This window comes from Fringilla coelebs, assembly GCF_963513975.1.
Source record: "Fringilla coelebs genome assembly, chromosome: 12".
NCBI classification, from domain to species: Eukaryota; Metazoa; Chordata; class Aves; order Passeriformes; family Fringillidae; genus Fringilla; species Fringilla coelebs.
In genome coordinates, this window is record NC_140038.1 from 21213534 (window position 1) to 21238916 (window position 25383).

Here is a 25383-nt window from a genome sequence, read left to right on the forward strand (position 1 = left end):
CCCCACGCAGGTGCGGCGCGGGGCTGATCCCCGCTCTTACCTCGGGCTGCCCGGGCGGGTCCCCGCTCGGTGGCGGCCCCCCACGCCCTCCCCCCCCCCTCCCGCTCCCTCCCCGTTCCGCCGTGCCTTAAAGCCGCGCCGTGATTGACTGGAGCGCATCGGTGATTGACGGCGGCGGGGTCCCGGAGGCCGTTAATGTAAATATGCTGGTGCTAAGTGGGTGTGTCTTCCCGTTATTTTAGCTGTCACCGGATCAATGTGCAGCGTCTCCAAGTACGGATCCGGATCCTCCCTCGGTGGCGCGGCTGGTCACTCGCTCTTGTTGCATCTCGCCCGGGCGGACGCGGCGGCAGCGGGGCGGGCGGCGGCCCCGAGGCGTCGGTGAAGGGCGCGCCCGCTGCCCGCCCGCCCCGCGCCCCGCAGCTCCGGCTGCCCCGGGAACGGGCTCGCTGCGGACGGGCCCCCCCGGCCGATGGCGGCCCCGGCTCCGGGCTGCGGCCCCTAGTCCCGAGCAGAGCCTGCACGTCCAGCCGGGCTCCGCGGCGCGGTGAGTGCGAGCGGGCGGCGGATGGAGGGGTGGGCACCGGGATGGGGGGGGCGCAAAGCGGGGCGCGTTTTCGGGACTCGCTCCCCGTTATTTTGTGTAATTACCACGGAAGCGGCTTAAGCACCGGGAGCCCTCCCCGCTAAGCCAATTTGCCTGGCTCGCTGCTGCCCTTCTGCTACGTGCAGCGGGCGCTGCCCGCCCCGGCCCCTAATCCGCCCGCGCCTAATCGCCTGCCGGGGACACGACAAAGGGGCTCCGGGCCGCCGCGCCCGCCGCCGCGCTCCGCCCGCGGGCACCGAGCGCCAAGTTTGGGCCCGCCCGCTCCGGCCCGGGGCTCGGGCCCCCGGGACGCGCCAGCCGCATCCTCCGGCGCGTTTCGTTGGAGCCCTCCCGGAGCCCGCCGCAAACCGGCACGGCACGGCCCGGCGAGCCGGCACAAAGAGAAGGGACGCGGCATCTCCCGGGGACTCGGCGAGGGAGGAAGCGGAGGTGGTGACCCCCCCGGGGTGCCCTTGCCCCGGGCTCCCGGGGCCGCTCAGCCGCGGGGCCGCGCCCGGCGGGCGGATGCGGCGGCGCTCGCTACCGGCGGCCGCGGCGCGGGGGATGCGCACCGGCCTCGCCGGACCCCGCCGGTCGGGGAGGGTCCTGCGGCAGCGCCCGAGGGGCTCCGGGTCGGGGCCGGCAGTGCCGAGCGAGGAGCGGCTGGGCCGAGCAGCGGGGATCGGGCGGGCCGCGGAGCGCGGGGCCCCGGGAGCGGCGGGCCGGGAGCGGCGGCGGGGCCCCGGGTGCGCCTCTAACCTGCGCCTTTCCCCGATTTCGTTTTGCAGGGGCGTTTTGGGGGGGAATGGAGGCGATCGCCAGTCAGATGGGAAATGGGAGAGATGCAAGCTCCTCCCCAAATTCAAAGCAAGAGCTGCAGCCGTACCAGGGCTCCAATACCCTCAAGCCCAACCAAGTGGGTGAGACCTCCCTGTACGGCGTGCCCATCGTGTCCCTGGTCATCGACGGGCAGGAGCGGCTGTGCCTGGCGCAGATCTCCAACACGCTGCTCAAGAACTACAGCTACAATGAGATCCACAACCGGCGCGTGGCCCTGGGCATCACCTGCGTGCAGTGCACGCCGGTGCAGCTGGAGATCCTGCGGCGGGCCGGGGCCATGCCCATCTCCTCCCGCCGCTGCGGCATGATCACCAAGAGGGAGGCGGAGCGGCTCTGCAAGTCCTTCCTGGGCGAGCACAAGCCGCCCAAGCTGCCCGAGAACTTCGCCTTCGACGTGGTGCACGAGTGCGCCTGGGGCTCCCGGGGCAGCTTCATCCCGGCGCGCTACAACAGCTCCCGCGCCAAGTGCATCAAGTGCAGCTACTGCAGCATGTACTTCTCGCCCAACAAGTTCATCTTCCACTCCCACCGCACCCCGGACTCCAAGTACACCCAGCCCGACGCCGCCAACTTCAACTCCTGGCGCCGCCACCTCAAGCTCAGCGACAAGACGGCCACGGAGGAGCTGTCGCACGCCTGGGAGGATGTCAAGGCCATGTTCAACGGCGGCACCCGCAAGCGGACCTTCTCCCTGCAAGGGGCGGCCGCCGGCGGGCCCGGGGCCGGCTCCCCCGCCGCCAAGGCCGCCCTGCACCCGCCGCCGCCCGCCGGCCCCGAGCTGGCCCCGGCGCACAAGAGCCTCCGGTGCAGCGGGCAGGAGGCGGCGGGCGAGCGCGGCGCGCTGGGGCTGGCGGCGGCGGCGCACGGCGGGGCCGCGGGCGCGCACGGCGGGGCGGGCGCGGTGCGCAGCTACCCGGTGATCCCGGTGCCCAGCAAGGGCTTCGGGATGCTGCAGAAGCTGCCGCCGCCGCTCTTCCCGCACCCCTACGGCTTCCCCGCCGCCGCGTTCGGACTGTGCCCCAAGAAGCAGGAGGAGGCGCTGGGCGGCGCGGGGGGCGGCGAGGCGGGCAAGGGCGGCGCGCTGCCCCCCGGCATGTTCTGGGGACCCCCGCACCCCCACCCGCACCAGCCGGCCCAGCCGCCGCACCAGCCCGGCGCCGCCAAGGACACCGGCGTGTACCCCTCGTTCCCCGTGTTCTGGCCGGCCGCCGGCAGCCTGCCCGTGCCGCCCTACCCCGCGCAGAGCCCGGCCAAGGCGGCCGCCACCGCCGTGGTGGTGGCGGCGGCGGCGGCGGCGGCGGCGGCGGCGGCCGAGCCGGCGGGGCTGGCGGGGCGGCACGGGGAGCTGGAGGGCTCGGAGCCCTCGGGCAGCGGCCGGAGCAGCGCCACCCCCCAGGAGGGCGCGGGCGCCGAGGGCGAGCGCTGCCCCAGCGCCCTGTCGCGGGCGGCGGGCGAGGAGGAGCGCTCCGGGGACGAGGCGCTGCTCGCCCCGCTGCCGCTGCCCAGGAAGGGCAGCTACCTGTCCGCCTTCCGCCCGGTGGTGAAGGACGCCGAGAGCATCGCCAAGCTCTACGGCACCCGCGAGGCGTTCGGCGGCGCGGGCCCCCGCGGCCCCGGCTACCTCTCGCCGGACTTCCTCAGCGAAGGCAGCTCCAGCTACCGCTCGCTGTCCCCCGGCGGCGACACGGCCGAGGAGCCCGAGGTGGACGTGGAGTCCAACCGCTTCCCGGAGGACGAGGAGGAGGAAGCCGCCGCCGTGCCCGCCGCGGCCCCCGCCGAGGGCCGGGAGCCGCCGCCGCCGCGGCTGCTGGCCGGGCCCGAGGAGCCGCCGCCGCCCGCCGGGGCCGAGGGGCCCGAGGAGAAGACGGGCGAGGCGAGCGCGCAGGAGGGCGGCCAGGCCCCCGACGGCAGCCCCGAGCGCAGCGGCAGCAGCGGCGCCTACGAGGTGCGGGGCCGGGGGGGATCTGCCCTCGGGGGTCCCCGCGGGGCCGGGCCGCGCTCCTGACTCGCTCTTTTGTAGGTGTTCGCGCCCGAGAGGGGGGAGCTCCTGCAGCCGCTGAAGCCCGCAGCCTCCCTGGGAGCCCCCGCCGCCTTCCTCTGCACCCCCGAGGCCAAGGGTAACGCGGGCCGGGCTGCGCAGCGAGGGCTCAGCCCCCGGGGGGCCGCCGAAGGGCCGCTTTCGTTTGGGGGCTTTCGGGAGAGAAGCGAAACAAACGGGATCCGGGCGGGGAACGGGGCCGGGCCCCCCCCGGGCCCGGGGATGCCGCCGGGGCCGCGGCCGGTGCGGCGGGGATGGGCCGGCGGGGCCAAGCTCCTGCCCGCAAGCTACTTTCCAACGGCAAAGCGATTAGGATGTCCGCTAAGAAGGTTTTAACGAGGGCTTTGTCCGTAATTATGTAATTAAGGATATATCAGGACCATACTTTCATTGCTTACGGTTGAAAATCGGTTTATTAACTTTAAGAGCAAGATAAAGAAGACAATCACTCCGCGGCGGAGGATTTAGAGAGCAGAAAATCCTATCAGGACCAAAGGAATGTCTCTCATCCCAGCCCTGTAAATACCGACAGAGGTAAGCACCGCTCCGCGGGGCGATGCGCGGCCCCTCCGCGGGGCCCCCCCGGCGGGGCTGACGCCGCTCTGGCCCCCGCAGGCGAGGAAGGGCTCGCCATGGATGTCACCGGGACGCAGCTGGTGGAGAAGGACATCGAGAACTTGGCCCGAGGTGAGGCGGGGCCGCGGCCCCGAGCGGGGCTCGGGGTGCGGGGCGGGGGTCGCGGCACCCCCCGGCCTCTCCCCGCGGCTCGAGGTATTTGTGTTTTGTGCAGGAGTGATTAACTCCTGTGATTAATGTAACGTAATGCGATTAGCGCCGCGCTGAGCCGCCTCCAGATGGAAAAGTGCGGGCTCCCCTCAACCCCGCCGTGTATTTTTAAACAGATGAGTTACAAAAACTGGTCCTGGAGCAAATGGAGCTGAGGAAAAAGCTGGAGAGGGACTTCCAGAGCCTGAAAGGTACCGGTGCCCCGTCCCCTGCCCACGCCCCGGCCGGGCAGCGGCTCCCGCCCGGGCGCGGTGCTGACCCCCGGCCCCACAGATAACTTCCAGGACCAGATGAAGCGGGAGCTGGCGTACCGGGAGGAGATGGTGCAGCAGCTGCAGATCGTGCGAGGTAAGGCCGAGCCCATTAGTACTTTTATTTTTGTTTTATTTATTTTATTTCCTTTAAATTTTTTTTCATTTTATTTATTTCTGCTTTTTGTTTGTTTGGGTGAGCGGTTTTCAGTTTATTTTTTTTTTGTTTGGTTGGTTGGTTTTTGTTTGTTCGGAGTTTTTTTGGTTTTGAGGGTTTTTTTCGTGTTTGTTGTTGCTTTTGTTTGGGTTTTTTTGTTTTGTTTTGTTTTATTCTGTACCTTTTCTTGCCCTCCAACTCCTCTCGCGATTCCGAGCTGCCCCGCAAACGGCTGCGAGGCATCGTTCACACGGCAGCGAACGAACCTTCCCTCCCGCAATCCCTTCCACCCGGGCTAAATTAAAAATCCGAGCCGCAAAACGACTGACCTGGCGAGCCGGGAAAGCCGTGCCCGGCTCTGCGCCCCCGTCCCCCCGTCCTGGGTGCCCTCGGGGCGGGCTCAGCCCCGCGGGGCGCTCAGCGCCGCTCCCCCATGGCAGACACGCTGTGCAACGAGCTGGACCAGGAGCGGAAAGCGCGCTACGCCATCCAGCAGAAGTTGAAAGGTACCGGGGGGGTCTCGGAGGTCTCGGGGGGGCCCTCCCCGCCCGGGGGGCTCCGGGGGTGACGGCTCGGTCCCTTGCAGAGGCTCACGACGCGCTGCACCACTTCTCCTGCAAGATGCTGACCCCGCGGCACTGCACCGGGAACTGCTCCTTCAAGCCGCCGCTGCTGCCCCAGTGAGCCCCCCGGGCCCCCACGCCGAAGCCATGCGGGCAGAGCCCACACAAGCCATTCCCACGAGGAGCCACCTGTACATAGAGGACTCGGAGCCCGGCTTTGCTCGGACTGGCGCTAGGGCGGGGGGCGGCCCCCGCTCCGCCTCCCCCTCCCTCCCCGTGTGTCCGCTTCTTCCACCCTCGTCCAGACTGGAAACAAAAGTGGCTATGTGCAATGGATATAAATGTACTGTGATTCTCTTGGTACAGTATTTGTCGGATTTTTATTTATTTATGATGTATATTTATCTCCCCCTCCCCTCCTTCCCCCCATCCCTGTCAATTCTGGATGTAACGGCACTTTAACGGGCGGCCCGCGACTCCCGAGGCACAACAACGCTCGCCCGCTCTGGGGACAGCCCCCTCTGTACGTGATTTTGGTTCTTTAATAAAAACACACTTGAAGAAGCCGCCTGGTGCGTGGGGCTGGCCCGGGGCTCGGGGGTCCCCGGCCGGGCAGGCGGCGGGAGGGGCCGCCCCGGTGCCGGGGACGGGCCGGGGGCGCCGCCCGCTGCCCCGCCGGGCTCCCCGCTCCTCCCCGCGCAGCCGGAGCTCATTAATGCCCATTTATATGCTCGTTTCACACATGAAGGTATCGCATTAATGAGCTCGGAGAGCGGGCGCGGAGGTGCGCGCACACCTAGCAGCCCGGAATAGCCGTTTTTAGCCCGGAAATAACCTGGCACCTCAGTGGGGTCGGGATGGGGAGCGGCACCGGCGGCGGGCCGGGGCGAGGCGGCACCGGGGGAGCTCCGGGGCTCGGAGGGGGATGCAGCGGGCTCCGCGGGCCCTCTGCGGGACCGGGGGAAAGGATGCGGGCCCGGAGCATCCCGGGGATCGGGGCCGAGGGTGGCAGCGGAGGCGCCGGGGCTGCCCATGGCGGGGTCGCCGCGCTGCCAGCCGGCCCCGGGAGCTCGGCGGAGAAGGAGCCGCTGTTAATTAGCGCCGGGGCTCATTAGGCCGTTCCGCGGCCTGGGCCGCCACCGCGTGGGCGCAGCCGGAGATGCAGCTCCTCGATTCTCCCCCGAATTCCCACCTCGGGATCCGCTGAGCCAGAGCAGCATCGCCCGCCCACCCCTGAGGGCGAGGAGGCGCTCCCAGTAACGCAGGTGGGCACGGCCGGGTGGGATGAAGGCTAAAAGCCCTTGGGGCGGGAGCCCCCATGAGGTTTTTGGGGTTTTGTCTGTCTGGGTCTTGGAGAACCTTCTCAAGGCTTCTCTGCCGCATCCGGGGGGTGTCCCAGGCCGGGCGGGACGGGGCTTGGAGCAGCCCGGGGCAGCGGGAGGTTCCCTGCTCGTGGCAGGGGCTGGAACGAGATGAGCTTTAAGGTCTCTTCCCAGCCGTTCTGAGATTCTTCCTCTGGTCACAGCCCCCCTGCACAGGCCATCCCGAGTGGGACAGGAGCCCCTGAGCAGAGCAGTGGTGGCACCCCCAGGCAGGTGAGTGCGGGGGGATCGCCCTGCCGGACACGGAGGGGACGCGCGGCCCAGCGAGGGGAATTAAGGTCTGAGTTGGGCTGAGAGGCCCTCGCTGGATGGGATGAAACATTTGGACCGTTTTGGAGAGGGGCAGCAGGACCTTTCCCTTTGCATTTTGTGCCTCTCTGGGTCGTTGGTGCCACCCCCAGAAGCGGCACGGGGTGACCCCACAGAGGAGGTGCCCGGGGTGTCTCTCCAGCCCATAATTTCACCCAGGCCCCGCTGTGCCCACCTGCCCCAGCGGTGCCTCCCAACACAGGCACAGAAATGAGCCATTAGGTTGTATTAATATTGCCCCACTACTTAGTGCTCATTAAAATGTGCTTTGCAGAATTTAATATGCGGCTTGAAATGACACAACGTATTAAGTGCTTAATATACTAGAAATTATGAAACTATTACAGTCTAAGTAATATGAAATAATTAGAGTGAATTAAACTTCACTGGCAGAATGAGGGAAAGGCTTCAAATTTTTTATGGTTTTTGTTGGTTTTTTGTTGTTGTTGTTTAGTCTCAAAATAGTTGAATGCGATAACAGCTCCTGAAAATAAACAGCCAGCGTCAGGATTTTTAAATAATTAAAGCAGGAAGGAGCCTGGAGTGCCTGTGCGTGAGGAATCGGGAACGGGGGAAGCAGAAGGTCTGCTGGCCGCAGCGGATGGAGCTGCTCTTTCGGGCCGCTGGCGGGGCAGACCCGAGAGCTGCTCAGCCTGGCCCAGCCCCGGCCCCATCTGCCGCTCCCCGGCCCCGCTGCCAGCCCCGGGGGCTCCCGGGGACCGAGCGGCTCCCGCTGCCCACGGCCCGAGCTGGGGCTCCTGCGCGGGGCAGCGCCCGCCTCGGGGGTGCCGGGAGCGGAGACCCCCGGGTAAACCCCCGCGGGGATCCCTCCTTCGGGAAGCGCTGGGAGCCATCGCGCGGGGGCTGGGGTTGAATTCCAGGGGCTTTTCCTGGCGGGAGCGATTCCGGGGCCGGGGATGCCCTCGGGAGGGTCTCCAGCAGCGATGCCAAGTGCCGGGTTTGGGCAGGGGCTGGGAATGGATGGGATTGGATGGGAATGTGCCGCTGGGCACCGAGCGTGTCCCAAACCTCTGCTGCTCCCCGTGGGGATGAGTTTGAGATGGGATATCAGGATGGGATTGCTCCCTGGCAGGGTGGGCAGGGCTGGGATGGAATTCCCAGAGCAGCTGAGGCTGCCCCTGGATCCCTGACCGTGCCAAGCCGGGCTGGAGCACCCTGGGATGGTGGCAGGTGTCCCTGCCATGGCAGGGGTGGCACCGGATGGGCTCTGAGCTCATTCCCACCCCAATCCCCGATTCCAGGAAGGCGCCAGGAGGTGGCGGCTCAGCCCAGCGCTCCCCTCCGCAGCCGCCTTCGAGCGGAGCTTTTGTGCTGCTGCCCCTGGGGAGGCACAGGCGGGTCCCAGCCCGGGCAGGACGCGACCCCCGCCCTCCCGAGGCCCCTGTCCCCGTCTCTGGGGATGTCCCAGCACTGCCCGCCGCTCCCAGCTCGCTGTCCCCTCACCAGGGTGGCAGATAAGGACAGCGCTGCCCCCGGTGCCAGCCGAGCTCTGTGCCGGACACAGCCCGGCCTCTTGTGCTGCTCCTTCCCTTGTCCAGTCCCCAAATCAGCGCTCCGGCCACGAGGACCCCGCGGTCGCTGTGCCACAGCCCTGCCAGAGCCAGGGTAAATAAACCCTGATGTCCCTTCCTCCATCCCCGGGTGCCTCAGAGGCTGCACCGGCTGTTCCCAGCGCTCCCCTGGGAATGCATCCCAGCAGGATCTGCTCCATCACCTCCCCGGGTGTCCTCGGCATCCTCCTCCTCCTCCTCTCCCAGAGCAAAGCTGCGAGCCCCAGGGGCCTTTTCCCAGCCCAGCGCTGCTGTGACCCTTCGGGGATGATCCCGGGCCCCACGGGGATGCTGGCAGGGTCCTGCCCACCATGGGTGTGATTGTCCAGGATCTGAGCAGGACCTGGAGGGGTCAGGTGTGACCAAAGTGATCCCGGGAGCTGTTGGCTGCCTGCAAATCCAAAAAGGTTTTTCTTGGGGAAAAATCCCAGCTGTCCCAGGGTCTGGCTGAGGATAAGGTGATGTTTAGTTCTTGCCTGGCTGGAGGTTCCTCTTGCCTTATCTTCACTTCTTTTGTAAAACTCATCTAATTTGAGCAGTGATGTGTCTGGCTGGCGTCCTTTGGGTTGAAATTCAGCATTTTAGGGGTGGGTGTGAACGGGACAGCAAGGAGCAGTGCATAAACAGGGGTGTCCACATGTGAGGAGAGGTGGGTTTAATTAAATGGATTGAATTTTGGGTGCTAACACGGCTTTTGGTGTGTTGCTCTGTTGTGAGAAGGGAGTGAGCAGAGCAGCCCTGCCTTGTTTAGAGAACCACTTTTATTTTCACACAGCAAAGCGAACCCTGCGATTCTCCTGGAAACTTAAACCACATTTTCCTGGGTTTTTTTTTGCCCCTCAAAAGCTGACAGCCCCTCCCTTTGATCTCCTCTCTGACTCTTAATGAAACTGTGGGATCTGCTCCTTTTGCAGGGATCGTTTTGGAGATCTTGCACCTTAAGATGCAATCATAAAATCTTATTTGTGTCTCATTTGATGTTATTTTGGAGATCTCCTGTCCTCCAAGGGGGGTGCCTCAGTCCCCCCACCTTTGCAGGCACCCCCTGGGCTGCTCCAGGAGCTCCCTGTCCCTCCTGCCCCAGGACTCTTGGACACTCCAGCAGGTCAGGGCTGAGTGGGGCAGGATTCCCTCCCCTGGCACGGCTGGGAAGTGCTGCAGAAATCCTGCCCCGAAGGAAAAACCCTTTGGAAGAGGCCAGGAGCACTTTTTGGGAATCCTTTGGAGCTGCCCTGGCTCTGGAGTGGGGCTCATTAATGTCACCCTCCCCAGCCCCGTGCTCACAGAGCCCTGCCAAGTCTAGCACGTCTTAATTTGCTCCTTTCCCAAGCATTCCTGGATTTATGGCTGTGCTCAGCCTGCGTGGAAAGCTCCCTCCAGAGGGTCACTCCACACCACAACCTCTGTGGGCTCCCTGGAGGAAGCTGGTGTGCTATTCCCTGGAAGATTTCTACCTGAACAGGGGGTTTAGGCTGGATTTTGTGGGAATTGGGCTTTGGAAGCTGGCAGGAGACGTGTCTCTGGTGATCCTGTCTGAAGCTGGGGTTGTTACTCTGCTGCCTGCTTTAAAGGCATCCTTGTTTTCAGGTAGGATGGATTTGGGAACGTGCTAATTGTGCAAAAATGAAAGAGAAAGGGGGGGAAAAAAAGGAGAAACCTGGGAGAAAATGGATTTTAGTGATGTGTGCACCAGGCTGAGGAGCACATTTGGAGCTGGTTACCATCTGCAGCACGTGGCCAAAGCAAACACCACCAGCCCAGCCAGCTTTGGCTGCGTGGTTGCCATAAACCATTGCAAGGGCATCCAGACTAACACAGCCCTGGAACCACTTGGAGGATTAGGTCTTACTCCCTTGAAAAAATAAACCTTGGCAAGAGCTCCGTTCTCCCCAATAAAAATTCCGTTTTCACAGCTCTAATCAAGTTTTCCAGAGCCGTGGTCCAAATGAGAAACTGCACACAGGATCTCTGACCCGGGAGAAGGAGATGGAGCTTTGCATTCAGAGCTGTGCCAGCCTGGAAATTTCCAAACTCTCGGCGTCTCAGCCGTGGCAGAGCTGTGGAGTGTCCCAGGAAATCTGCTCCTGGCACAGCAAAGCTCTGCCACAACCCAATTCCTGCCCCCAGGCGGGTGAGGCTCCTCTGCAGGGCTCTTCAGGAGAGCTGGCATTGTCCAGCCTGGAGAAGAGAAGGTTCTGGAACACCTCAGAGCCCCTTCCAGGGCCTGAAGGGGCTCCAGGAGAGCTGGAGAGGCACTGGGGATGAAGGATGGAGGGATAGGACCCAGGGAATGGCTTCAAGTTGGAGAATGGGAAATTTGGGTGGTATTTTGGGGAGGAATTGTTCCCTGGGAGGGTGGGGAGGGGCTGGGATGGAATTCCCAGGGAAGCTGGGGCTGCCCCTGGATGTTCCCAAGGCCAGGCTGGACAGGGCTTGGAGCACCTGGGACAGTGGGAGGAGTCCCTGCCCATGGAGGAGGATGATTCCAGAATTCCATGAGCTTGTCCATCAGGTCTGGCTGTGAAAGGAGGATCCACACCACGCTCGATCCCCGTGTCTGAAGAGGTTCAGAAAGGAAAACCCCGGGCTGAAATGCTCCTGTGGGCTCCCAGCTGTGGCAGCACACTGGGTTCTGTGGCACCAGGGGGTTACAGAACACCTTTTATGGAGCTCTTGGCAGGAAAACAGCGTGTAAAAATAACAGATGTGGCAAATCACAACCACGTTCTGAGAGCTCGCTGCAGCTCGGTTTTGTGAGAACAATAGCCTGGATTGAAATTGCTTTGGTTTTTTGGGTTTTTTTCTCCAAGAAAACCTCCCTGGGCAATGAAATGGTTGGAAGAAGGGGAAAAGGCTAAAAGTGCAGATGGGGATTTGCCTGAAGGGAGCTGAGATGGGGAGGAGGGTTGAGCCTTGGAGAGCCCCTTGGTGCCTGCAGTGAGACTTTCCCTCTGAGGCTGCTGATTCCTGGGATGGATCCCAAGGGAAGGAGGTAATCCCGTGTCCCCAGGAGCAACTGTCCTTCTGGGACATTCCCATGGAAATGTGGCACTGCCTGGGGTTGGAAATGCAGGATGTGGCTGGGGGTGTGTGCTCAGTCTGTCAGAGCTGGGGCAGTTGTCTCTGCTCATGGGGCAGTTTTCTTTATCTCTTCCACAACCAATCCCCCTTTCTGGGATCTCTTCTGTCCATGGGACATTAATTATTAATTATCTTCTGTCCATGGCCAGGGAGTGTCCCTGCAGGGCTGATCCAATTCCACCATCCCATGGGGAGATGCTCTGCATTCCTACCTGGATCCAATCTGCCCTGGAGCAGCACGGCAGCCTTTGCCCCCTGCATTCCCAGAGGAGCAGCTTTCTCCTGCCCTGCATTCCCAGAGGGAGAGCAGGCCCATCTCCAGCAGCCCTGCAGCTGCAGAGGAAAACTCCCCCCTTGTGCAGGATCCTGCTGCAGCAGAGCCACAGCTGGCACTGCAGGAGGGCTGAGCCCCCATGGGATGGGGCTGTGCCCCCACCCTGACACACAGGGGACAGGGACTGCTCTCACTCTGGCAGTGCATTTTTATTTTTAATTTTTGTATTTTATTTTATTTTTAATTTTTCTTAATGAAGAACTGTTATTCCTGCTCCCATCTCTTTGCCTGAGAGCCCCTTAATTTCAAAATCATAATTCAGAGGGAGGGGGTTTGCATTTTCCATTTCAGGGGAGGCTCCTGCCCTCCTCAGCAGACACCTGTCCTTTCCAACCAGGACAGGCACCTGGGGATGTGCCTGGGTTGGTGCCTGGACCATTCCTGGAGGGATTTTCCAGCCTGAAGATTCCACGGTCCCTTGTGCAACACCTGCAGGTTTGGGCTGAGCTGGACCACAGCAGGGAACACCTGTGGCTGTATCCAAGTTTTCCTGGGACACCTGTGGCCGTATCCAAGTTTTCCTGGGGTTTTCTAGGGTGGGCTGGCTCTGCAGCTCCTCGGAGAGGCTGGAAGCAGCAGTGTGGATTCTACCCCAGGGGAGCAGAGCAGAAGGGAGGGGCTGTGCCTGCCTGCTGATAAAGAGGAAGAAACTCAATTTGCCACCACCAAACCCCTCTGTTTGCCATGGGACACGGTGTCCTGAGCCCCTCAAACCAGACCCAGCCCTTTAAACCACGGCAGCAATGGGATATTGCTGGGGCTTGGGTGGTTTTTTGGTTTTAACCCATTTTTTTTTTGTTTTAAACCCCTTTCCTAGCCATCACTTTACAGCTGATTTTTTTACTTGGACATATGGGAGCATCCCTGGTACAGCAGGTCCATCATAACCCCGCTTCCCAGAGGGGAATTTGGCCTCCAGTCTGCTCCAGGATGTGCCATTAATCCATAATTTATTGGTTGGGAGAGCCCAGATGTGAGCACAGGAGCAGCCACTCCACAGCAATTTTGGCCAAGAGGTGCCAATTATTTCTTGGTATCATTTGAAAGAATTTTGGGTCCCCAGATGGGAGAAAACTGCAGGACATCTTCAATGGGAAGGGGAAAAGCAGTGCTAACAGTCTGTCTTTATTAGCAGAGAAAAGAAAGATATTTTAGCTAAAGGCTTCCAACTTGGAAAAAAAAAGAAAAATTCAACTGAAAGAGAGAAGTTACTGTTTTGAAAGAGTTCACTGGGTGGAGACATCAAACAGAAAGGATCTTGTGTAATTCTGCTTTCTTGGACTCAGGCTAAATTCACCCCTCTGTTCCTTGGCCTTCCCACAGGGGGATGGCTGAGGAGTGCTCAGGGAAAAGCTGATTTTTGAGAGGCTGGGAGCACGTGGCAGCTCCCAGGATCGGCCCCAGCCACTGCTGTCTCTGATTTTTGCCCAGACAGTTGATATTCCTGAGCTCTCCCCGTCCTCCAAGTCCTCTGCAAGTGTTAAGTATTTTTTTTTGCATCCAGCAAATGGAACAATAAGGGAGGACTTAATTTTCCCATCTGTCAACTCATCCCGAACAAATTGTACGTCTTTCTCTTCCGAGTGAAATCTCAGCTAAATTAAAAGCTTTAGTGTTCATTTTCATGTAGCAGAGGTTCTGGAGGAAATTCTGTCATCACATTTCTGCCTGGTTTTTGGTTTTTTTTTTTCTTTTTTAAATGTGTTACAAGTGGAATGACGGCTGGTTTGGTTCTGGAGCATTTTGGGCATCATGGGGGAGGTTTTGGGTGTCCCAGGGGGCATTTTGGGTGGCACAAGAGGGGTTTTGGCTGCCACAAGAGTAGTTTTGGGTGCAGAAACCCCCTTTTCTCTCACAGTTTTATTTCCTTGCAGATGCTGTCTGTCCTCCCCTCGGCCTGTCCCTCCTGCTGTCCCCAATTCACCCAGCTGGCCGGCTCAGATAAGGGCTCCAGGGGCAGATAAGGAGTTCCTGCCCTTCTCCTCCCTCTTCTGGAGCAGCAGCAAACGGTGAGCCTGAGCTTTCACAGCCCCACAAACACCCAGGAAAGTGAAACCAGTCCCACCCCCTCCCAGGCTCTGGGAAAAACATTTGGCAGCGCAAATCTTTGGTGAGAGAAGTGAAATAATAACCAAAAAAGAGTTGGTTCCTCTCCTCAGCAGCCCTAAGGCACCCTTGAGGTTCCAGGGCAGGGTTACCTGGAGCGAAACCTGGAGCTCTGTGATGTGGCAGACACACCCTGCAGGAGACAGGTAGGAATTTGGCTCCAGAGCTGTTTTTGTGGCAAAACAAAAGGGTTTCTGTGACAGTGCAGAACAAGTGCCAGCTCCGGGCTCTGAGCTCTCCCCAGCCCCTGGGAGCTGCAGGATGCTCCTCACAAGGTCCCACCAAGCTTTTCCCACCTCTCCTAATCAGGCAGCCTGACAGCAAGGTGGTGACAAATCCCAGGGAATTGGGAGAATTTCAGGCCAAATCAATGACTTCTCCTCGCTGCCAGGTGTCTGTCCCTCAGTGAGGCATTCCCAGGGAGCATCCATGGATTCAGCAGGGGCGGGAATCCTGCTGGGATGTTTGGAGGAGCTGTGGGAATGCGCCACACTGATCATGAAATACAAGAGTGATGCCTTGGGCTGACCTGGAGCAGAGGCTGGGCAGAGTTCCAGAATAAAGCAGGGATTTATCCAAAGGATCTCCTCCATGCACCCACCTGGGGCAGCAGCAGAGCCCAGCCAGGGCTGCACCCAAGATGAACCAAAATGGCCCCAAAATGCACATGGGGCACGGGGTCTCTCCCTGGGATCAGCTCTGCTCCATTTGCACCTTGCAGTTCATTGTCCCATCCCAGCTTCAGCCCCTGCAGTCCCACCCTGCTTGTTTTTCTCTCTCCAGCCCACGGGGTTTGTGCTCCTGGCCTGAGATTTGGCTCATTTGTCCTTGGTGCCCAGCTGGAGCAGGAATTGTTTTGTCTCCCTGCTCTGTGCACAGAGCTCAGCATCCCCTGATGTGAGCCCAGACCCACCCACTACAGCAGCACAGAATGTGAAAAATATAAAATCCAAACCTGAGGCATCAGGAGGAGGGGCAGAGGCAGCTCCTGCCTGGCTCAGGGGTGCTGGGAGCTCTGGTGACTCCAGCCAGGGTCCAGGCAGGAGCTCTGCAGCAGGACAGGCTCAGGAGTTGGTTTTTCGCTGGCTGGTGGTTGGTGCTGCTGTCGGGACGGGGATGCTGCTGTCGGGACGGGGACGCTGCTGTCGGGACGAGGATGCTGCCGTGTCCCGTCTGCCCTGGCGGGGTCAAGGCTGTGCCGAGCACATCAGTGAGAGAGGGAGAGAGGGAGCACAGGCCGGGAAGGGCAGGAAAGGCTCCGGAGGGTCGGGTCAGAGCTGCGGACAAAAGGCTCTTTGTGCCCAGCGCTGACAATGACAAATAAAGAGGAACCTGTTGATCTAGGGGAGAAACAGAGGATTATGGAGAGATCACATGGAGAGGAAAAGACCTTGGCTGTTTGTCTGGCTGTCGGTCTGGCCCTTCGTTAAAGCACTTTGCTTAAATTCAAGATATATTAAAAAAAATTAAAATCTAAAATACAAAACCTCCTAAAACTTTAAACCTATAAGCTAAAACTTAAACAAAAATTTAATATAAAACCTCAAAAAAGCCTTCTAAACTTTAATATTTAAAATATAAATCTGTGACTTAAAATAAAAAAAACCCACATCTATAATTTAAAATAAAAGCACATTAAACTAAATTAAAAGATTACAATTAAAACATTAAAATATTAAAAAATTAAATAACTACAAAAATAAAGGAAAAATTAAAATACAATACTACAGAAATATTATATAGTATAAATATAAGTAATTCTATAAATATTATATGTTATGAATATATAAATATAAAATATTAGAAAAAATTATAAATATAATAGATATTATCTAATATATAGGAATTGTATTATAAATATATTTACACTGATGTTGCTATATAAGAAATATATTATACCTATAATATGAAAATATTATCAATATAATTATACAAATATTATCTAGTATAGAAAATAATATTATATAATTATTATATATGATAATAATATTATATATTACTTTGGTAAATATAAATGTAAACATATAAAATCTATATTATGAATTAAAATACAATACATTCAGACACCACAACATAATTAAGTAAAAAGCCTTAGTCCCTAACACAATTATAACATCCAAAGTCAGGCTGTAACATCTAGCACGAGCTGTTTTCCTCGGCAGGGGGATCTGCTCCTCGCTGGCTCCCGGCCAGCCCGGAGGCACAGCACAAGAGTCAGGGTTTGCAGACCCGGGGATGGCAGCAGCAAGGCTCACCCCGCCGGCTGTCCATAAATCCAGGACACAAAGGGAAGCGGTAACAAAACGCCTGTAACTCAGCAAAGCTCCTGGAAGGAGCCCAAAAGCCGTGTCTAATGCTAATAATAAGCGTATTTCCCAAAGGTAACATTTGATTTCTCTCCAAAACGAAACATATTTGAAGCTCTGCCTGGTTGGGGTTGTATAGGAGATTAACTGGGGCACTTGAATGTGTGGCTGAGTTTGTGAGGCCTTCAGCCAGCTCTGGAGGAACTGCCCCAGCCCTGAGCCACAAAACACTGCCCAGATAATGTGGTGCTTTTCACAGCAAGCCTGGAAGAAGCCAGGGCAGGGGTTTGTGTTTGTGGCACGCACATCTGGCCAGGGCAGAGCCCGGAGCGGCGTGCACAGAGCTCACCAGAAATGTCTGTGCTGAGCATCGATGGGCTGCCCAAAATGACCTCCAGGGCCCGAGCAGAGCGCCCTGGAGTTCTCAAAAATCCATCCATGTGCTGGAATGCATCTGAGTGCAGCAGCACCAGGGAGACGATGGAAACGGGGGGGATTCGGGATAAATCAGGGCTGGGGGGGAGGAAATCACAACAGAATGCTTCCCCCTGTTTCATTTATTCACCTTGATTTATTCATCTTGATTTCTTTATCTTTGCAGCTGGGGAGGGGGGGTGAGCCCCAAAGGGAGGGGGCCTGGCTGGCCTGCGAGCGTTTGCAATCAATGCAGATAATGCACTCAGAAGGGCTCTCTCCTTTACTGGTTTTCTGTAAATTGCTGGGCACAGCTTCCCAGGGATAATGGCAGAGCTGTGCCTGTGCCAGCAAGGATTGGCTTCCAAATAAAAGAGGAGAGTGCAATTCCTTGGGATGGTTTAGTCTGGGAGCTCCCCCGGGGTTCCACCTCTCCTTCCTGTGGAACAGAGCGTTCCTCCCTTCCCTGGAGTTTATCCCAAAGACACAACAAACCCAAACATCCTCCTCCTCCTCCTCCTCCTGGAGGCGTCAGCTCAGGGAGGCACGGAGTCCCCAGCCCCGGATGCTGAGCTTCCAGAATCCTGGAATGGTTTGGTTTGGCAGGCACCTCACAGCTCTCCTCGTTGTCCCAGGTGTCCAAGGAATTCTGGATGTGGCACTCAGGTGACAAGGTGGGGACAGGGCACAGCCGGGACTCGATGACCTTGGAGGGCTTTTCCAGCCTCAGGGATTCTGGAATTCCTGCTCACCAACCAGAGCCTTTTTCCAAGCACTGCTCTTCCTTCTCCCTTTGCCATCCTGATTTTCCACCCTGGCAGTGGATGATACATTCCCAGAACAGCTGGATTAGGCCTAGGGTTCAATTAGCTCCATTAAAAGTATAAAATAATAATTCCTCATTAAAAATATAAACTAGTAGTTCCTTGTTCCGAGTCGGTTTTCCATGGACAGCCCCACCAGGGATTTAGTGCCTGATACTGGAGTTGGGGCTCAGCTTTTTTTAAATACTATTTTTATCTGGAGGGTAATTTTGGAGGGTAATTTTTGGGACTTGATCACCTTGGAGGGCTTTTCCAACCTCTGGGATTCTGGAATTCCTGCTCACCAACCAGAGCCTTTTTCCAAGCACTGCTCTTCCTTCCCCCTTTGCCATCCTGATTTTCCACCCTGCTTGTGGTGGATTAGGCCTAGGGTCCAATCAACCTCATTAGAAGTCAAAATTATTACACTAATAATTCCTCATTAAAAATATAAATGAATAGTGCCTCATTCAGAATATAAACTAAGAATTCTTTGTTCCAAGTTGGTTTTCCATGGACAGCCCCACCAGGGATTTAGTGCCTGACACTGGAGCTGGGGCTCAGCTTTTTTTAAAATACTATTTTTTATCTGGAGGCAGCTCTATTTATCTGTGATTTGGGGAGGGTAATTTAATGGGTAAATATAATCTTTATTAATATTTTCTTTGTTAACTCATTGATGTTGGTAAAGAGCTTTGAAGATGAAAGGGCTCCGTGCAATAAATATTAACGTTATTCCAACTTACTCGAATGTTGCCAGCATTCCAGCCCCAACATCTTTCATGCAAGAATCTCAAAGTGCTTTTCCAAATGTTAATTAATTTCCTCTCAGCAGTCCAGGGAGACACTTTTTATCAGCAGCATCTTCCCTTCCCCAAGGAGCCCTTCCGAGTGCACTTTACCCCAGGGATTTGGCCAAACTCAGGGAATATGGCAGGAGTTTTTTGGGATTGATCCAAGAATTCCTGCCTCCCGTTTTCCCAGCCCTGCTGCCTGACAGCATTCCCTTCCTGGGAGTGGGGTGTGACACTCAGCTGCTTTTATTGGTGGCCCTTGAAAGAAATAAAAACAGACAAGGATCACACCCAGGGCAGGGGAGGAAATGGAACTCTCCCAGATCAGGGTGATCCCAGCCAGGAATCCAGGAATTTTCAGGATTTTCCATCTGCAGGAGGAAATCTTGATGGGATGTTGAGTCAGAGTCTTGTAATTCTTGCTTAAAAGATGATTAAAATGGAAATATTTTCTGAAATGCAGCACAGGGGAAGATCTGAAGGAAACTAAACTCTTCCAAATCAGGATGATCCCAATCAGGAATCCAGTAATTTTTCAGGATTTTCGATCTGCAGGAGGAAATCTTGATGGGATGTTGACTCAGAGTCTTGTAATTCTTATTTGCAAGACCATTAAAATGGAAATAGTTTCTCAGGTGAAGATCTGAGCTGAAGGAAATGGAACTCTTCCAAGAAATCAGGATGATCCCAGTAAGGGATCCACCAATTTGCAGGATTTTAATGTTTTATTTTTTGATTTTTCAGGAGGAAATCTTGACGGGGTGTTGAGTAAAATCTCATAATTCCTATTTAAGAGACGATTAAAATGGAAATATTTTCTGAAATGCAGCAGAGGTGAAGATCTGAGCTGAAGGAAATGAAACTCTTCCAAATCAGGATGATCCCAATCAGGAATCCACCATTTTTCAGGATTTTTGATGTTTGATTTTTTTGTTTTTTCAGGAGGAAATCTTGATGGGATGATGAGTCAGAATCTCGTAATCCTGATTGGAAAAACCCTTAAAATGGAAAAATTTTCTGAAATGCAGCAGAGGTGAGGATCTGAGCTGAAGGAAATGAAATTTGTCAAAATCACAATCACCACAGCCAGGAATCTGCCAATTTTCAGGATTTTTGATTTTTCAGGAGGAAATCTTGACGGAATGTTGGATCAGAATCTCATAATTCTTATTTAAAAGATGACTAAACTGGAAATATTTTCTGAAATGCAGCACAGGTGAGGATCTGAGCTGCAGAGCAAATGCTGCAGGTGAAACTTCTCCTGAAAAACCCTCCCCAGTCCAGAGGTGAGTGAGTGATGAGCCAAAAAAAGAGGATTTCGAGACAACGTGACTCCAGCAGGCCATGAGAACAATGAGAAGTTCAAAAATAGCACTATTGACTGGTGGAAAAACAACATACATATAATTTTCAGGTAATTACTGCAGCATAATTAGCTGGGTTGTTTTCACATGAGCCATCTGAAATGAGCTCTGCTTGCTGCTGGAGCTCAGCTTTATTTGCAGCGTTCCCATGACTCAGGGGATGCTGGAAGAGGAGGGATTGGGTGAAAAATGGAGATTTTTTTCCCTGGCTGAGCCCATCTTGGGGCACAGCCTGGCTACTGCTGCTTTATCCTGAGTTCATCCTGCTTTTTAGGCAAAAAAAAAAAAGAGAAAATTTGGAGCAAAGTCTACTCCATAGGAATTCCATGTGTGGTCCATAATGGGAATTATAGGACAGGAAAGAGACTCAAATGGGAACAGGCTTTTTTCTAGATCACTATCTGGGAAAAAATGATGATAAATTCAGATTATATGAAAATATCAGCATTTTACATGCACTGTGTGAGTGGAGGGATGGGGGAACATCCTAAGGACTCACTCTCCAAGTTCTGGAAAATGTGAATTATTTTCATTTCTTTGTTTTATTGCCACAGGCTTTGCTTATTAAGAATCATTTGCTATCTCTAGAAACAACTTCTGACTTAAGCACTGGGGCCTTAAAAAATCCCTTTTAATTGGAAGGAGAGAGTTCCTCCCAGTGAAACCCTGGGTTTGTTGATGCTGGAAGTCTGGAGAGTGCAATTAAAAGCCTCCCTCACCTCTGTGATAATATTTGGGAAATAAATGCAGCTTTCTGGAGTTTCCCCCCTCATGTTTGAATAGTTTTTTGGCCAATTTGAAGCTTCTGGAGGATCTGATGTTTTAAGTTTTGCCTGTCTTTGAATTTCTCAGCTCCCCAGGACCTGCTGTGGTTGCTTTTTACTCTTTTTTTTACTCTTTTTTCTTGTGCTGCATCCACAAATTATGAAAATGGGTGCTAATGACCTAAAAAAAAAAAAAATCCCAATTGTGATTCATGGAAATGGAATTTTGTTGACAAAAAAAGGGGGATTTAACTTGGCCAAAGGAAATGCTTTTCCAACTGGAGATGAATATCTCAGGAATGACCATTTCTTCTCAGAGACAGAACTATTCCAGTTTTAATTTCAGAAAAAAAAAAAAAAGAATAATTCAAATAAAAGCCTGGAGAAAAGCAAGCAGATCCACCCAAAAGGGGCAGTTTTTCCAGGCAAAGAAGCCCCAAAAGTGAATTTTAGGTGAGCGAAATGAAGGTGAGGAGGATGCTGGGCAGGAAACGCTGTCACCTGCCCTGGGCTGGCCACACCTCATCCCAGTACAGACCAGCAGCTGCCAGAATCCTGGAATGCTTCAGCTTGGAAGGCGCCTCAAAGCTCTCCTCCTCCTCCAGCTGTCCCCAAATCTGCTCCCAAGGTCCCCAGGTGTCCCCAAACCCTGTCCAGGTGTCCCCAACCCTGTCCCCAGGTGCCCCCCCAAATCTGCAGGCAGCTGGCCCCGACCAGTGCAGACATGGATGGGGGACTGGGGGATACTGGGACCTACTGGGAGCCTCTCCCAGCCCAAGATCATCCCAAGAATGCAAATCCTGGGCAAGAAGGGGCTGAGTGTTGTGGCCATGGCCATTGTCCTGCAGCTGCAGGGTCTGGTGGGGCTGGGGAGGGACAGGGGCTGGGCTGGGAATTCTGGGCTGGGAATTCTGGGCTGGGAATTCTGGGCTGGGAATTCTGTCACTCTGGGCTGGGAATTCTGCCAGTCTGGGCTGGGAATTCTGTCATTCTGGGCTGGGAATATGGGCTGGGAATTCTGTCACTCTGGGCTGGGAATTCTGCCAGTCTGGGCTGGGAATTCTGTCATTCTGGGCTGGGAATATGGGCTGGGAATTCTGTCACTCTGGGCTGGGAATTCTGTCACTCTAGGTTGGGAATTCTGTCACTCTGGGCTGGGAATTCTGCCAGTCTGGGCTGGGAATTCTGTCACTCCAGGCCAGGAATACAGGTGGGAATTCTGTCACTCTGGGCTGGGAATAAGGGTTGGAAATTCTGTCACTCTGGGCTGGGAATAAGGACTGGGAATTCTGTCACTCTGGGCTGGGAATACAGGTGGGAATTCTGTCATTCTGGGCTGGGAATTCTGTCATTCCAGGCTGGGAATATGGGCTGGGAATTCTGTCACTCCAGGCTGGGAATACAGGGGGGAATTCTGTCATTCTGGGCTGGGAATTCTGTCATTTCAGGCTGGGAATATGGGCTGGGAATTCTGTCATTCCAGGCTGGGAATACAGGTAGGAATTCTGTCATTCTGGGCTGGGAATTCTGTCATTCCAGGCCAGGAATACAACCTGGGTCTGCAGGGCAGTCCCACAATGAGGTGAGAAATGTAAATTTTTGTAAATGTTTGCAGGAATGGCAGCGGGGCAGAGTTTGTGGCGGGGTGTGAACGGCAGTGGAGTGAGCAGAGCCGGGGTGTCAGGGGAGGGAAGAGCCAGGGCGCAGGGCAAGGAGGGATGTGTCACCCCCTGACACTGCTCACAGTGACACCAACTCATTTGCATGTGCTTTCCATAGTGCCACTGCTGGGGTGACATTCCCAAACGCTCCCGGATCGCTCCCTAAATTCAGGTCTGAACCCCCCTCTGGGAGCTTCCCCCACAGGAAAGTTGAAAGTTTCTTTTCTGAGCAGCAGCCCTGGTTTGGGCCCAGTCTGGGAGAGGATGGAAACACAATCTGATATAATTTGGTCTGATATTGCTCTTGGATGTGGGTTTTGGGGAGATGTTTGTGCCAGCCCGCTCCACATCAACTTCCTGCTCAGCACAAGGAGCCACGTGTGTTGTTATAAAGTAAAAAAAAATGGGTTTTAAAATCAGATATTGGCTATTCTATTGTCTTCTCGTGCAGCCAAGTAATTTTCACTAAAATATTCCTCTTTCTGTCCCTCAGAAAAGGGTATTTCACACATTTCATGCCTGCAACAACCTCGGCAATAAAGGGATTTTAAGGGCTTGGTTGTGTTTTCTATCAAGAAATAGTAACTGAGAGTCTCTCATTAAATCAGTTTTATTCAGGCTCAGAAATGCCCTTATATTACTTTAAAGCAAAGAGTAAATTTGGATTATTAGGCAAAAAGGGAAAACTCTTGGATACTGGGACTAATGAAAACAATATGTTCACAGAAAAAATGCATATCTTTAAAAAATATTATTGTGTCTGAACACGGCTTTGAGCATGTGAGTTATGTGACACGATACATTTTTGGGGAAGTTACAGAAGAGGAAAATAAAAGAAAAGGAGGGGGGTAGGAGACAAATTTTCAAGTCAATTATTTTACTGTGATACGGCCAAAAGGGGGAAATGTACCTTTGGAAAATTGGGAATTGAAAATAACAGAATTTTGGAGGGTTGAGGGAGATCTTGATCTTCCACTTTCTCTCCCCACAGAGGTTAAAAATAAAAAAAATATCGTAGCACATCAGAAGGAGGACAACTGGAGGATTGTTTTGGGGCTGTTCTCTGCTACTCCAGTTGCCTCCCAGCTTTTTCTTTTGGAAATGGAGAGAAAATGAAAGATTTAATTTTCTGACAGATCTGAGTGCTGCCATCACTGCCACAGCTGGAGCCACTGGGAGCACCTCTGGAAATGACTGCGTGTTGACAAAGGCTTTTTTTGGCAATAAACCATCATCTGAGCCTCGGGAGCAGAGAGGAACAAAATTTCACTACATGTAAATAATGGCCTAAAAATAGAAGCGCAGATTGTTTTTCTCATTAAGCTCCTTCTCCATCCTCCAGTATATTCTGCACTGAAAAGGGAGTGACTATCAAAAAGCCTCAAGTGAAAAAAAAAATGAAGAGCATGGGTGAGGTTTGGCTGTATAAAACACTGGCAGGACCATTTTAAACCTGATTTTCTGTATCCCCTTTTTTAGTTCTCTTCCTTATTTTAATGCAGCCGAAGCCATTCTGGGGCTGTTTTATTTAAAGGGAGTTTTGAGAGAGGACGCTGTGGTTTATGGCCACGTGTCAAGTTTGATAGTGTTGTGCCATGATTTAGCAAAACACTTGAAGCACATGTCCACATCCCACTGAATTTGGTAGGAAGTGAAGAAGCAGAGGAAAAGCTGTTTGGCTGTGCAGCAGCCTCATTCAGGGGAAAAAAACACAAAAGTAATTGAAATAAACCAAGGATTCGTCTCCACACAATTACAGAGCTTTAAAGCCAAATTCTTTCAACTTGATGTGAGCTCATTGATCATATTAGATCACGATTATGACATGTGTTTAATAATTTCAAATGAAAGGGTTCTGCACTGGGCTGCCTCAGACCACTGAAATAGACAGGCTAATTATGGGAGCCGTGGGCGTGCTGGAGTCATCTGACTTTTATTTTTTTTAGCAATCTCAGCAAGCACCCTGCCCCCTCCCCAAACCAGCCTTTCAGGCAGCGAGAGGAACCTTCATCACACGCAGGATTCTCGGGGTGCTGCCCATCAGGAATCTTCATCACACGCAGGATTCTCGGGGTGCTGCCCATCAGCCTCCTCTAATTGCTGCTCGTTTTCCGAGCGCTTCGTCGGGACGCGGCAGAACTCCGGGAGAACGGCGGCCATCCGTGGAATTGGGATGAGGGATGGAGAGAGAGGGGTGTCAGCCAGAGCTCCCCTGCTTTCCTGCCAGGCTGGAGAGTATTTCTGGGTGAAACGCTTGGAAATGAAAAGTTTGGAAGGAGATAGGAGTTGTGCACTTTGCTCAGAGTATCTGACTTCGTTATATCCTTACCATAGGCAGGATGCCATCAAAAGCCTGCTTATGGAACGCATATTATTTATATATATGTTCATATAATTTATGTACGTTCCTTTTCCAGGTTAGGTGTATGTGACCTGTCCACCTTGGTCAAAATCCATAGTTTTGTCCTGGATTGATGGAATGTGGCACATCCTGATACCATTCCGTCGTCATCCCTATTTACTAGGAGTTGTTTTCCTCAGGACTTCATATAAACATTCTTAGCAATTAACAGCATTGTATCAAAAAGCTCCTTAAACACACTTGACACCTCTCTCCCATTCTTCCCTCAACACAAACTATGTAATTTTAAATCCTAGGTAACCCTCTGAATCAAATGTTTTAAATCTAAATTCTGTAATTACCACTCGTGGTTATCTTACCTCAGGTTCCCTGCATGCCCTGTTTGAATCTGCAGAGCTGAGATATTAAAGCTTTATTTTATTTTATTCAGGGCCCATAATCAAAGTGTTTTCTGAATGTAGGATGAGGGATTTTATGGCAGCTGTGGAAAAGTAGGAAATTTTGTCTTCTTCCTTCTATTCTGTACATTAAGGTGAAGGCCAAGGAGAGAAATTGTCATGGTGATCTATATTTACAGAATAGCACACAGGTAAGAAAGAAGGTGAAACAAGCTATAGTGACTTAAATATTAATATTTGATCCATCCAAATTCACAACTGATGCTGTCATCTTGCCAGGCAGAAATTTTGGTAGGTATTTTCCCCTCTGTGCTATCCGGCTTGCTGTTGGAAGAACACACATTTCACTCAAAATTGACACGAAATGGACGTATTTGGATGCCAGCTCTCTGCTCTTTGGGACTCCTAAAACACCTGTACTGCTGTTCCTCGGTGACAGGAAAACCCGGCCGAGCTCACAGTGATTCCTGAACTTCTCCGCACTGGCCCAGGGAAATAAAAATTATAATTCCC

The 25383-nt window shown here is 54.3% G+C and overlaps 1 protein-coding gene across 1 annotated transcript; it reads left to right on the plus strand.

Annotated features, from left to right (window-relative positions):
- Window positions 1-1391: 1391 nt before the first annotated feature.
- On the plus strand, window positions 1392-5342 carry SKOR1 (SKI family transcriptional corepressor 1; the record flags this gene model as incomplete). The annotated part of the gene is made up of 8 exons (XM_084213385.1): window positions 1392-3371; window positions 3447-3543; window positions 3891-3998; window positions 4080-4151; window positions 4367-4441; window positions 4524-4598; window positions 5099-5164; window positions 5245-5342. The coding sequence occupies 8 exons, from the start codon at window positions 1392-1394 to the stop codon at window positions 5340-5342; spliced, it is 2571 nt and encodes an 856-aa protein (XP_084069511.1).
- Between the last annotated feature and the right edge of the window lie 20041 nt (window positions 5343-25383).